This window comes from Psittacula echo, assembly GCF_963264785.1.
Source record: "Psittacula echo genome assembly, chromosome: 4".
Lineage (NCBI taxonomy): Eukaryota > Metazoa > Chordata > Aves > Psittaciformes > Psittacidae > Psittacula > Psittacula echo.
In genome coordinates this window covers 13,510,012-13,523,980 of record NC_137738.1, presented here as the reverse complement: position 1 = coordinate 13,523,980, position 13,969 = coordinate 13,510,012, and the positions used below count along the sequence as shown (strand labels likewise).

The window sequence follows — 13,969 nt, the reverse complement described above, 5'->3', positions numbered from 1 at the left end:
AGCTCTCTTTAAGCTTTGTTTCAAACTGTGCAACAAGACTAGCTCCTGTCAAGAGCTGTGGTCCATGGACTTAGAGCAGAGCAGGGCCCATCAGAGGACTCCTCAGAGCCAAACGCAGCCTCCTGCATAGCTCTGAGGAGGAACAAGTTCTCCTGGGAGAAGCCACAAAAAACCCCAAAACACATCAAGTCTGTACTGTGGACACTACACCACTGCAAAAGCTTCCCAGAGAAAATATGTAGTAAGTGTCCGGATTTCCCACACTTCAGAACAACAACAAAAGATTTAAGGAAGTAAATTTGTATAACCTACTAAATAGAATATGTATGTGTTTTCATCATTAAAATGCAACTTTTAGTAACCCAATAAAAATACTTATCTTCTCTCTCTCGGTAACACTAATACCTTCCCTCAAAATCTTCCTAAACAAAAAAAGGCAAAGATGTTCTATGACATCACTATGTAATGGTTTAGCAAGTACAAATGAACACTCCAAACCACAATACTAATGTATAAAACAAGTTTATAACAAGATAAGTGATGGTAAGAAGGTTGAAAAGCATTCACAACTCAGAGAGGAAAGGTACAACCCAAACCATTTAATTCAGTGGACAGTTTTGCTAAAAACTGCTAAAACCAGTTTTGCTAAAAACTGTGGGTTTATTCCACATGTCAACACGGGGGAAAGGCAAATTGTAAACCTGTGTCTGACTATCAAATAAAGCTTGGGACTCTAACAGCACTTGCTAGGTGACAGGAAGCTCTCCAATACTGAAGAAAGAAAGAAGTCCAAGAATATCAGAAAGCATGTATTATAGCCAGTAAGCTTCAAAATACGAGAGAAGGAGAATGCATAAGGAAACATGATTAATCTAGCTATCACACTGCTAGCATGTCACTGAAGTAGCTACTATATTCATGACCATCTGAATTGGTGGGTGACAGAAGAGTTAAAGATTCTCTACTTGTTCTTAAAACTTATCTTCCATTTCATAAACAGCTGGAAAATCTTAATTGCATAGAGATACTAAGACATGCTGTAACGTTAGGTATAATTACAATGAGAGCTTAATGTCTGCAGTTTAGAGACTGAGCAATCCGTTCTTGCACACTCACACGAAGGAATGAAAATCTAGTAAGTTGTATATCTTACTGATTTTTCAAACTTCAGGCTATTTTCTCAGTAGAATTAAAGAAGATACTAGAACTTCTCAAGAGAGAGAATCCTGGAGAACCGAGCTAAAGCTTTCCCCCCAAAAAAATTAGGTTACAAGCTTTCTGTCGGGATAGAATCTGTGGGGAAGAAATAAACACATCTACACAATACAAACCCAACACAATTTTTTACTACAGGCCGTATCGGTATTTCAGGGATTGGTACAACCGATACCCATATAGGTTTTATATTATCTGCCTTTGATGTTTAATAACAATGTACTAAAGTCATTCTTAATAATGGAAAAATACTTGGAATTCTACATCTGGACATAAGAAGCCACAATGTTTTGGAGAGTATGATCTGCTATACTGATATATACTATCATACCTTTCCACATGCGAACTGCAAGTCCTCTTGTAACATCCAGCAAAATAACCCTTCCAAAATCATCTGTTACTGCTGCCAAAGTGTTACATGGAGAAAGACATATTCTTTCACCGTGGCGACGGGAATCAGGAAGTCCAAACCTACAAAAAAGGGGAAAACACAAGTAACACTAGATACCTATTGTTCTTCAGAAACAGTAAACAATATCTCATAAGGATTTGTATTTCTTTTTTAAGGTAACATAAAGGTATGGGTAAAATCAAGAGCATGTTATGTCTACCGTGAGATCTCAGAGATCTGTTAAAGTCCTAGTGAAATCAAAGCTCAGGAACTAGGGTGACTGCCTTGTCATGCATTGTGAGGCAAAGATCTCAAGTGCAGTGGGTTACTTTATATATCCTGTCTTATTGCCAAATAGTCTGGGGAACACTTAAAAATAATCAGGGAAAGCAAACAGGAATTATTTTAGTCTTTTATCAACTTTCTTGATAACATAAGGCTACAAACTGTTGTTCCTATTCTCCTCTCTCCTCTATCAACAGTGAAACAGGATACCTCCTTTTTGAGAGGGGCTTCAAACTATCATGCAGCTTCTTTGAAACACTTGAATGATAAACTTCAGGGCTGATATTTATGCACTTATAATATCATTAAACTGTGCATACTGTTCTCTTACAGTAATAAGGAGCCCACACATCTTAAGTGAAATGGGTGAGTCCATAATGATAAACTGATATGAAACAAAGCTTCAAACAAATGATCTGCAAACTACTGTCGCCGATTAAGGTCAAGAAAAATACATGTTCATCAATTATACACCATTTAAAACAATTCACATCATTAAAACCACAAGAGATCTAAAGCAATTGTGACAGTATGTAAAACTCACCTCACTGCCAGTGGGGTTGCAGGTTCAACTTTCGGTTTCTGTTTTGGGGCAGGTTCTTCTTCATGTTTACTCTTCCAACCAAGCCAGCCACTTGCAATAGAAAAACACATTGAGAGATCGTACTAATGGTCCTAAAAATCCTCAAACCATTATGTAGCTACAACAAAAATATGTAATTATTTTATTACCTGGCAGCATTAAATAGTGCTGAAGTCAGTTTACTTGCAACTGCTAAGGCAACATGAGACAACAGTGGCTGTGAGGTACCCTGAAAGAAAAGAAGAAAGTGTTCAGAAAGACAAGAAATAATCAGAAGTGAGCCACCCTGAAACAAAGGAACAAAGTATTCAGAAAGCCAAGAAATAGTTCTTACACTGAACTCAACTGCAGAATAGTTTTTCAGGCCTCCTATGGACTTTCAGCTCAGAAAGCATAGCTTTAAGACTGCAAAATTTTAATTCACTGCCCCCAGAAAAGCCATTCTGACATCTCTTAACCATTTCAAAATCCTCCTGCAAGTCACTGGTATGTTTGTCTGCAACAGAAGTTAAAAAAACCCTGTGTATGATTTATCATGGAGAGTTAGCTGGTGGATGGCTTTGGCATCCTTACAAACATCAACGTAGGCAGTTTTTTCATAAACATATTGGAAAAGCAAGTACAAAATCAAAACTGTGATTCTGGCATTTTCAATCAACTTTCAATCCTGATAAGGACAGCACACACGTAGGGTCTGATTGTGCAAGACAAAGCTACATTGCCATCCTCCTCCTCCAACACAATGCAAGATGACTAAGTGGGCTGCAAGTATTGTTAAGCCTAAATTGCAGTTTTCTTCTACAAGTAGTAGTTCCACTACATAAAATTACCACAGAACACTCAGGCCATGTATGTACATGATCAAAGGCCTCCAAACATCCGTAAGAGGAATGTTCGCACAACTTCAACATGATTTTTCAGAAACCTTAGGTTACTTAATCAGCAAGAAATTAACAAATGAAAAGAAATTAAAAAATATTTTACTATCACATTCATTTTAAGATAGAAAATAAAACTTCTCATTAGCAGGAACCTGTGATAGATGTTACTATCACATCCACTCCAGATCATTCCAGTTTCAGAAGATCAAGAAGATCTTCTATGCTGACACTTGTCAGCAAAAAATTAACATAAGAATACTTCAGAACTACTCATATAGAAAAGAGCCTGATTAATCATTCAAAGTTTCAGCAAGTCAGCTTTGTAGTACATACCTCCAGGGCAAAAAAGAAACCAGTGAAAGGATTGGATCCAACAGTAACATACTGAGATATAGCAGGTGGGCTGTTTTTTATAGCTGCATTATATCCACCTATATTGGAGGCAGTCTTCATTTGATCAAAAGGAGACAGTGTCATGATGCCTAACAAAAACATTAAAGTGAATGTCTTACACTTTCAGAATAAAGGCATGCAATTGCTCTAGAAGCCTAAATATATTCCTGCCTTCTTGACTGACTAGCAAACGTTCGGGGGGGAGGGAGGAGCTGCAGCTTTAACCACAGGAATTCCAAAGGACACAGCAGAAATAACCTGATGTATTTAGGTTAATTATAAAGCACAGTTAGTTTGTTTAGAAGAGATGAAAAGTCAGTTGAAGTCAGCATCAAAAACACAACTACCAAATTCACTTCACCTGCCTTGTTAACTCCCTTCTGACATCTTACCTGGAAAGGGGAGAAGAAAGCTTACTGTCCCTTAGACCTGCCTGTCTGACAAGAACCTGGGCTTCTGCAAATTCCTAAGCAGTAGAAGTCTTTGAGAGCATAGAAGTCAGTTTGTCCTTTTTGGAGAGGAACAATCCCAACTTTTACTTTCTTGATGTGCTAGACTCTGGAAAGACCCATACCAGCCTGAACCTGCCTGCAGACAATCCTTTAACCTGACCCTAACGGGAATAACTGCATCTGATCTAGTCTCCCTTGGCTGTTTCCTGCCAAACAAGAGAGGACAAGACAGCTACAGCTGTAACTTTCTCCCCTGAAGTGGATAGGGGAGGCTCAATCAGATTTGAAGAGAAAGTAAAATGTCTGTTAATGGTTAATGACATCATTCACTACAACAGTCTTCTCCCATTATTTATTTCTATCCAACCAGTACCACTAAGAGCTCTCACCCCAAATTTAAAACACATTTTAAATTTAACACAAAGCATTCAGTTTTATTTAAGCCAAATAGTTGAAATTAAACAGAAATGCTTACCAATACTAGCATGATCAACAATTGTATCCACATCTTGCAAACCCCATTTCTTATAAGCTAATGGTGGAGGTTGAACATTCTCATTGCCAGATGCTGCAGCTGACAAAAGTTGATAGAACACAAAAAAATTCCCACTGAGTCAAAGACAAAGGAATAGCATAATAGAGGGGGGGAAATGATACAATCTTAAGCCACAAAATAACCTAGTTTTAAATTAACATACATTTAAACACCTGCTGAACTAAAATAGCCTTTTAAAATACTTACCTTAATGAAATCAAAATATTTTAAATAATTAACTGAGTAAAACTGCAAATGATATTCCATCACATCTACGTCTTGTGCTTGCAGAGAGCTTTGTTTTACTCATAATTTATGGTTTAATATTCTGTCCAATTTGAAAATGCCACCACAATTTATCTCTGTGGTCTGGGCATGTTTAAGTGGACACTCCTGTGCAAAAGTACTTGCAAAGTCAGCACATGCCTTAGATCTGTAAAACGTGAGGTGAGAACCGTGGCAAAAATCAAGAGATAATTGAAACTCTCCACCTATTTAATGTTTTATCTTGCAGAACTGTAACAGCAGCATGCTTATAAAACCTACCACACAGTGCTGTTACACGACTCTCCTCTAACCCCAGGAAACTGACCCTGCTTCCAAATTAGAGTATAAACCAGCACTATACTAAAAAAAAAAAAGACAGGATCAAAGGCTGCACAATCAAACCAGGTATCAAAAGCTCTTCCACATTAATACGAAGAGCAGTGATCATTACCAACATCACAGCATTATCACTTGCTAAAAAGTCCCTACTGTCAAGAAAACCATTTCACTGACAGCAAAATCAGCATCCTGACATGTTAAAAAGCACCTTAGCAGTATGCTGGTGGGTTAACACCAGCGGGCAGGTAAGCACTACAGAGCTGCTTGCTCCTTCTCTCCCAGTGAGATGGAGTAGAGAATTGAAAGAATAAAAATGAGACAACTTGTGGGTTGAGATAAAGACAGTTTAACAGTTAAAGCAAAAGCTCTGCATGCAAGCAAAGCAAAATATCAAATTCATTCACGACTTCCCATCAGCAGGCAAGTGTTTAACTGTTTCCAGAAAAGCAGAGCTTCATCATGCATACCCTGAGAACACTTTCTGTAGAGGAAGAAGCTTCCTTCTATGCAATAGATGCCTATATATTGATGGACAAACAAGGAAGATCCAAATTCCACCTTGGTTTCACATTTAACAAACATAATAGAAATTTACATTACATGAAAATTACTTAACAGAGTCAGAAATGAACATTTTCTCTTAAACATACCTTTTGCAACCTGATTGCGACATGCACGAAGGGACTGAAAGAGGCTGAAACCATCAATTGTCACAATTGCTGATGGGTACAAGATACTAAGTTCTTCATTCTACGGAAGAAAATGAAAGAAGGGAGAAAAAAAATAAGAAAAAAAATCACTGTTACCATTGTAACAGCTTCTTTTCCAGCTTTTTATACTATTAAGTACAAAAAGATGAGGATTACACCCAGCAAGTTAATATCTAACAAGCCACAGGCAACAGACTAAGGCAAAACCACAGAAATTCTGTATTAAAACCATCCAATACGTAAGTTTAGGCACATATTATATTTTTATCTTTTTTCAATAACTTTAATTTTTGCTTAATGTATTTTATGGCTTATGGAGAAAATAAAAAAGTTACAGCAGCCCATGAAGGTCACAGAGTAACAGGTTTATCTAGAATGTGAGTATCAAGGTTTTATGAGCCAAATTCTGAGGCTGGATTTTTTAGTGCCTGAATTACCACATGGGCACATAAATGCTAATTTGGTGATATAAATTCAAGACTCATATTCCTTAATGCTTCTGAATTTCAAAACTGATCCCAAAATATCATGTTAAATCACATGCGCATTTGTATAAAGCAAACTTGGGAATCTGTAACTTCATTACTTTTCTGCATAAAGCACGCCAACTCAGCCAAGAGTAAAGCAAGCTGCTTTCCTACTAAAGAGCTTGAGCTCTGCAAGAGCCTCCTCTGCAGGGAACATTCATAATGGCATGTAGGTTGCTACAACTATCTCCTATAAAGATTGTTTTAATTTTCAGCTATCTTCTCTGTGAAATAATTAAGATCTTATGAATGAGTACATCTAGCTCTTGGCACTTGTCCAGTGGCATTTTCTCCTTTCATCAAAATATTATCATGCTTCGTGCACATAAATGAATAAATAGGAAATGAATGAAGCCTTGCCTTGCAAGGTTATGACAGAGAAAAATAGTACAAATCTAACTAAATACTCCAAAAACTAAAAATCAATTTGGAATCCTCAAATTACACAAATTATAATTCTAGAACAAGAAATCCAGAATCTCTTGTTCTAAGGAACTGTCCCTCCCATCAAAATCTAGTAAAGGACATAGAGGATTCACAGAAAAGACTCCCTTCCATACCCCATAACACTGCCACTTCACTTTTGAAATAATGTGACAAAACCTGTTCTGTGACACCAGGATGCCTGGGAATTTCATAGGTTCTGCACTTAAGCTGTAGGACAGGATCTTCATTTAACAGCTGAGCAAGAAGCAGAACTCCACTCTGAAACAGAAATAGGCATGAACATTTGTGTCCCTTTTCTTATGTAAGGCAAAAAGCACTACCTTCAGAAACAGAAGTTTTATAGGAATAGATGAGTCTTAAAATAGCTTGCTTGTGAAACATACCTCAGTGTAAAACCGAACATAGCCAGAGGTGAAGCCAACCACAATGCAGGTCCAGTCAGGACGGCCTGTGGAACTCCTGTTGCACAAAGACACACTACAAGTTACAAACAAATCCTGCTCCAAGCTGTAAGCGTTTAAAACTGGAACAATGTAAGGGGACCAATGATGCATATACGTAAGAACATCAATCCTTACCTCTTCTGACTTGCCAATGGGATACACAATACACTACTCACGCATTCACTAAAAAAGAAAGATAAAACCATTAAGTATCTTTTTTTCTTCAGTTGTGAAATTTTGCTTTACAAGAGATTTTACCAACTCAGCATGTTAAACATTTTAAGACTATATTAATACAGCACACAATATATCAAATTGATACTAAAAAGAGAAAAAACTTTTTCAAGTCATTTTCAATTACAAGTTCAAGATTACCCAAGTAGATTACAGAAGTGCTTATTACACCTTGCTAGTGCTGTCTTTCATCATTCACAGACTGAATATTCTGCCAGTACTCTTCAGTAAATATTCAAGTTAAATTTCAGGTATCAAAAAGTAAATAGTTTTTCCTGATCTACAATGAGATACAGAGAACAACCATTAAAAAACCCCAAACAAACAAACAAAAAAAACCCCAAAACAAAGAACTGAACCACAGTTATCAAAATAAACTTTTGAATAACATTATGCAATTAGGTAGATTTTAGATCAATTGCATTTCACCAATTTAAGAGCATTCAAAGGGCTAACATGGACTTCTCAGTTCACACAACAGCTGAGCATGCTCACTGCATGGCAAGTAAAGCATGCAGAAGGCAAGCAGATGAGCAAGCCTCAATATCTCCAACCAGAACGATTGAACTGTTACCATGAGACAAAGTTTTATAGTGTCTGGGGAAACAGAAGCAGTACAAAGGTTTTATGAAAGAGCATATAAATTCAAGATGACATCCCAAACAGCACTTAAAGCATAACTGCCTGCAGTACTGTTGTTTAATTACATTTCAGGTCACCTCCATTCCCCAAGGAGTGATTAAATTATCAGCTAGACAATTACAGAAAAAAGGCTTTCTAAATGCAAGTTTGACATCAACTACAATTCAGTTACAACTTCAAAGCAGTGTTGAATATCTCAGCGGAATCTCATCTTCCAATAGCAAAGCTTGGCCACCACAAAACATTATCAGTTGGAGGCAACCAGCAATAAAAAAAGTCATGTCTTTTGACAATCTGTAGTAATTTATTAATAACCATATTAGCATACTTCCACAGATATAGAACCTTCACCTACAGTAAACCCCTGCAAACCTTAAATCAAGGTGTAGTGAATACAACCATGCCCATTAAAGAAAGCTTCCTGTTCTGGATAACAGCATGTCTCCTGGGCTGTAACAGTAGTAAGAAAGAAAACCCCAAACAGCCAAACAGAATTTCTTTTCCTTTTTTTAATAAAAGATGACAGAATAATTTCAGTGAAAAAAACTTAAAGAGATGCACATAAACCAGTTTAAATGTGTGGCACCAACGGTTAGGCTATGAGCTTTACAGATGGGAGAGAAACTGATTACGTCAAAACCTCCTGCAGTGTAACAGAAGGTTGAAGCAAACAAGAAGCATGCGTAAAGGCAGACAGCAACTCAAGGCCACAAACTTAATAACAAGACACAAAATCCTCTTCCATATGGGAGATTTGTGGAAAGCATCTGTCTGGTTATTTGAAGACAGAGCAGAAATGTTGTATAAATACCAAATGTATGATCAAAGCAAATTTTTCAAATCCCTAAATGACTTAGAGCCCAAAACTATTTGTGGATCAGAGAGATAACATTATATTTGCTTGAGGTTTCAAAAATGAAAGGGAGTATTGCTAAAACAACTTTGTATGTTTCCAGTTGCAACATCCCCTAACAAAATTTAATCCCTACTTTAAAAGTAGATTTTTTTTCAGAAGGGTACTTCTTTTTTTCCCCTCCTAGTACAGGAAATTATAAACAGCATCACAACTCCCATCTCTTCAGATGTCTAAATTACATGCAAATACACTGACTTGCAGAGAGAGGACCTCTCTTAATTTGTATGAACTTGTCCTCAGGTATCACACTATACATGAAGAGTGACTTTTGCAGACAATGTTTCTGATCATCCAGGTCACTTCTGTTTTCAACTTTAAAATGTGTAAGACAATGAATGCATTCAGATGTAAAAAGGAAAAAAACCCAAACTCCACAACCCTACAAGTAAAAAGCATATGCTACTAATCATTAAATATGGAAATATCTTTATCACAGCTGTATTTCAACACCTACCCTTCTTCAACGTTCAGACAGCCACTCCATCCAACAGCATACTGCATCTCCTCCTTCCCCTTGTCACTGTGCTTCCATTTAGCTGCCATTAAGAATAAAGATACCATCTATAAAAACTGTTTTGCATCTCACAAGTGTAGTTTTATTCCTAATCCTTCCCTTCTGTACAATGGGTGTACAATACACCCACCACACTTAGCGAAGTACCTTGTCATAAACCTTGATTACATGGAGTAACACATGATCACAATTCTGAAACAACTGGTTTTTAATAAGATTTATACAGTAATATCTACTTTATCAAATTTTAAAAGTTCAGTTTATAAAACAGTGATCCTTAGGAGAAAAGCACTATGGAAGCGCACACTTCTTCTAGGAAGATTACTGAAGATGAGCTTAAATGAACAGAAAATTCTAATTTTACCTGCCAAGAAGGACATAGGAATCCTACATTAAATCTGAAAATATTTAATCATCACATCATATTCAAGGTTAGAAAACACTATAGTTTGTTATGCACAGGGTGCTATTACAGTTGACATTTGTTGAATCAACTCCCAGATGTCAAATAAAGTTAGTGTTGTGTGCCATTTGTCTGACACCTAAAACCTGAGACACAGGGACACTTCTGCCACTGTGTGGTACAGCTGCTACTGCGCAGTCGGGCAGAAGCAATTCTCCAGCAAGTGAGATCTTGGCAAGGTTAATCAACTCATTACACCTGATCCGGTAAGAACTTTCTGAAGAGTACTGTTAACTTTACATTCTTTGTGAAAAAATAGCGGCTAATCTATATCAGATTTGGAACACACAAGGGAATGCAGGAAATGCTAAATGCAACATGACAACTCAATACAATCTACCTCATTATGCAACTTAGCTTCAAGTGCCTGTTTTTGTTTTCAAATGGTATAATATTCCCCATAGCAGGAGGTTTCACTTCTTCATGTTCACATGCCACCAGCCACAGCTGTTAACGCCACCAATACACCAGCACACACGTAGACAGCAGCTGGCTTACCAGTGTTCATAACACCAAGGGTACCTTTAAAAGTTCCAAGAGCCCTACTTGAGAGTGAAATATAAAGCTTCCCATTATTCAAGACGAATAATTTTCTATCGAAGACAGGAATCTCAAAACCAATCCACCTCAATATCCCTCCTTCAAGTGCCACTGGCTCAGTTAGCTCTTTTTTTTTTTTTTTATTTCAAAAGGAAAAGAAAAATAAGGTCAAGTATTTCTTAATGGCTAAAATTAATACAAATGTTTGGGTTTTCTTATTGAGCACAACTGATGTCAATATCTCTGAGCATCTCAAAACAACTGGGTGGTTACAGCATATATTAACTGTACATGATAAAAGTTTTCTCCAATCAAAATATAGCTAAGAAGTAAAACCAAAACAACTTTCCAAGCAGTACCTAAAAAATGCATGATGTATACTATAAAACACTCCAAAATTATTGAAGGTATGCCTTGAAGGTGTAAGTGAATGGAGGAGAAACAAATCTCGGCCTGACTGCTATTAAATGTACTAGATGTACTAGCATATACACTTAGTAGCACGAATACTTACATACTAAAAAGACTGCTTTCTGTTCATTAGCTATTACCATCAGGTCATTTGTTGGTGACAAGGACAACACACAATCCTGAAGCCAGTAATTTCTCTGGTTCTTGGAATTAGATTCCTCTTCTTCCTAAAGGTAAAGTATTAGTCAATGCATACAAGAGTTTCTAAACATAGAAGAACTTACAAGATTCATGACAACAGTTTGGCTTGCCCTCAATACCAGCACTGAATGGACTGTTACTTACTCAGTCACTAGAACTTGCATGAAAAGCCAAGAGAAATGCACCAACCTTGTACTAATTCTGTCTGTGTTTTTACAAAACAAAACCCAAAGTACTCACCACTAATTCTACTCCTCAAAATTTTCTCTTTTCATCAAAGAGACATTAGAAGAGCAACATTTAAAGCATTATTGTTACAGATTAGAGACTGGAGAGAATCTCTTTAGCTGTTCTCATCATAATCCATATTCGAACAATTTATCCAAGGTCATACACTACCAGCATTAAGTAACCATATGCACATATGAAGAATGTAACTAAGCTGGCATTCACACTAAAACCATTACTAAAGGTAATATGCAACAGGTACCATGTCTTTTCACAAGAAGGAACTTACAAAGAAAAAAATTCAAGTTAAGTGTCAAGTTTTAAAGGTTTAACGATGGGTAAGTTAAGACTTAGATACCATCACTGAGTATAAAAGCAAACAGATTGCATCTTTTTTCCTTGGAGGAGAGTGTCAAATGTTTGACTGCAGAACAAAGGTGGCTCCTGTTAACCATAATTCAAAGGAAGAAAGTAGGTAATAGGCTTTGAGCAGACTGCTAAAAGGTGTCTCAGAGATGATACGCCAGCTTTTTTAGCTCCGTTCTCTTATTCTGATCACAGCAATAGAAACACCTTCCCTTGTCCAGTCTCTATTTCCATAGCCATCAACCCAAGCTCACCTCCTCGTAGCTCTCCAAAATATTACTGCATCCTCTGGGATCCCAAAGCAGCTATGCACAAAGAACCCAACACCTTCAATGTGATCATTTTCTGATTCATGCAATTTATCCTGTTGTTATGAAGTTACACCCACTTGAAAATACACACATGTACTCCCAAATGAAAAAAATGTAGGAATAATTCATATATCTTACTCTTAATCAGCTATTCATTGCATTTCTTTCTTTTCATAAGGTTGTACCATAAATGGATCACTTTGTGCACATAAGAATACCCTGTATATCCATCACAAGCTCTACATTAGCACACCACAAACATTCTGCTAACTTCGTCCACACTATCTCTTGATTTGCGCAAGAGGACAACCTCTTTTCATGTCATTTTTGTCTGCTGCTGAATGCCAAGTTCTATAGCAACAATTTTTCCCTGATAACTGGCATTTGTCAAGTCTTCACAAAAAGGTGATGAAGTTGTCTGCGATACCCATGTCTATTTTAACTCCTCATGACAGAGGTAAATATATTGTACCAAAACATATAACCAAACCCCAAAGAAAAGCCTTATACTAGATTTTAATGTAATGATTTTCAAACAGAGGTAAAAGAATCAAAAACTAAAGGCTTTTTTCAAGATTAAAAGGAATTAAAATTATATCTTAAACAAAGAATTCAACATAAGTATGCATATACAAAGAACTTGAAATCTAAAGGTATCAAATATGGCCATCTTATATTATTGACAAAAATAAACCAAGGGTTAAAACAGAAAAGGCACTGCACTTGCCTAAAGAAACTCCTTTAAAAGGCAAAAGACAGAAAAATTAAAATCAGCATTTAAGACATGACTTTAACATCATCATCCCAACAAACTAGTTAATATAAAAAGACACCTTGTGGAAGAAAAGAATGCCTTCTCAAAAGTTGCTCTGTTCCATGAAACAGATACTTGACAAGTGACTAATTCCAAAAAAAGATGCATTTTGCACCAATTATAATGCAAACCATGCACAAACAGTCCTGTTTGCTGTGGATCACAGTTTCTCTCTTTCTAAAGAGTTTGACCTGAAACCACTAGCAACTTTGGAGAAAAACATGTATGCATAACATCCTTAGCAAGAAGGGAGGAACTACCTGGCAGAACAGTTTGACATTTTAAAGAAAAGAGTGAAAACCAAGGCAATTTCCATTTGGAGCCTGTTGGTTCTACCAAATTACAATATAAGTAACAAATAGAGCATTTGTTCTTCTCATTAAGGAAGTTACAAATATCACAGCTCATCTAACAAAGATGGGGCCCAAGAAACACAGTCATGGCAATTACAGTGGAGCTGATTTCCCATCCTATTTAAGTTTTTATACACTTGTCATTCCCTGACATCAGCACCAGTGATTCATCCCTGGGAGGCATCGTGCTTGTTTCAAACTGTTTATCAGCTCAGCTGAAAGATCTCTACCCTGCTGAAGCAAGTAGTTAGGAGGATCCTGCCGAAATCCTTAGGCATACTTTCTGCATACAAAAATAAAGACAGCAGATAAGAGCGTTTTGTTAGCAAGGTGAGCTCTAGATTCCTCACTATACCCCATCAGCAATAACAGGGGATGAATCAAGCAATTCTGTTCAGATGATTCATGCAGGTGCAGAGGATTTCTACACAGCTTTGCCAGCATCTTACGTAAGGCAGCTGGTAGCTAAAAGTCTCAGCCTTAACAACAATTGCTAGACTAGCAATGT

At 36.9% G+C, this 13,969-nt stretch overlaps 1 protein-coding gene across 6 annotated transcripts in view; it reads right to left on the bottom strand.

Annotated features, from left to right (window-relative positions):
- The window catches only part of RAB3GAP2 (RAB3 GTPase activating non-catalytic protein subunit 2), a 42,961-nt gene that overhangs the window by 18,188 nt on the left and 10,804 nt on the right, over positions 1-13,969 (bottom strand). For 3 of the 6 annotated variants that reach the window (XM_080614736.1, XM_080614737.1, XM_080614740.1), the window contains exons 3-13: positions 11,292-11,415; positions 9,715-9,796; positions 7,604-7,651; positions 7,409-7,484; positions 7,182-7,283; positions 5,992-6,091; positions 4,676-4,774; positions 3,689-3,837; positions 2,624-2,703; positions 2,436-2,525; positions 1,547-1,686 (exon numbers count right to left, since the gene is read on the bottom strand). In XM_080614736.1, the coding sequence (XP_080470862.1) occupies positions 1,547-1,686; positions 2,436-2,525; positions 2,624-2,703; positions 3,689-3,837; positions 4,676-4,774; positions 5,992-6,091; positions 7,182-7,283; positions 7,409-7,484; positions 7,604-7,651; positions 9,715-9,796; positions 11,292-11,415 (1,090 nt within the window). Of the gene's footprint in view, positions 1-1,546; positions 1,687-2,435; positions 2,526-2,623; positions 2,704-3,688; positions 3,838-4,675; positions 4,775-5,991; positions 6,092-7,138; positions 7,284-7,408; positions 7,485-7,603; positions 7,652-9,714; positions 9,797-11,291; positions 11,416-13,969 lie in introns of those variants that run through there. The other 3 variants (XM_080614738.1, XM_080614739.1, XM_080614741.1) reach the window with 3 other exon arrangements.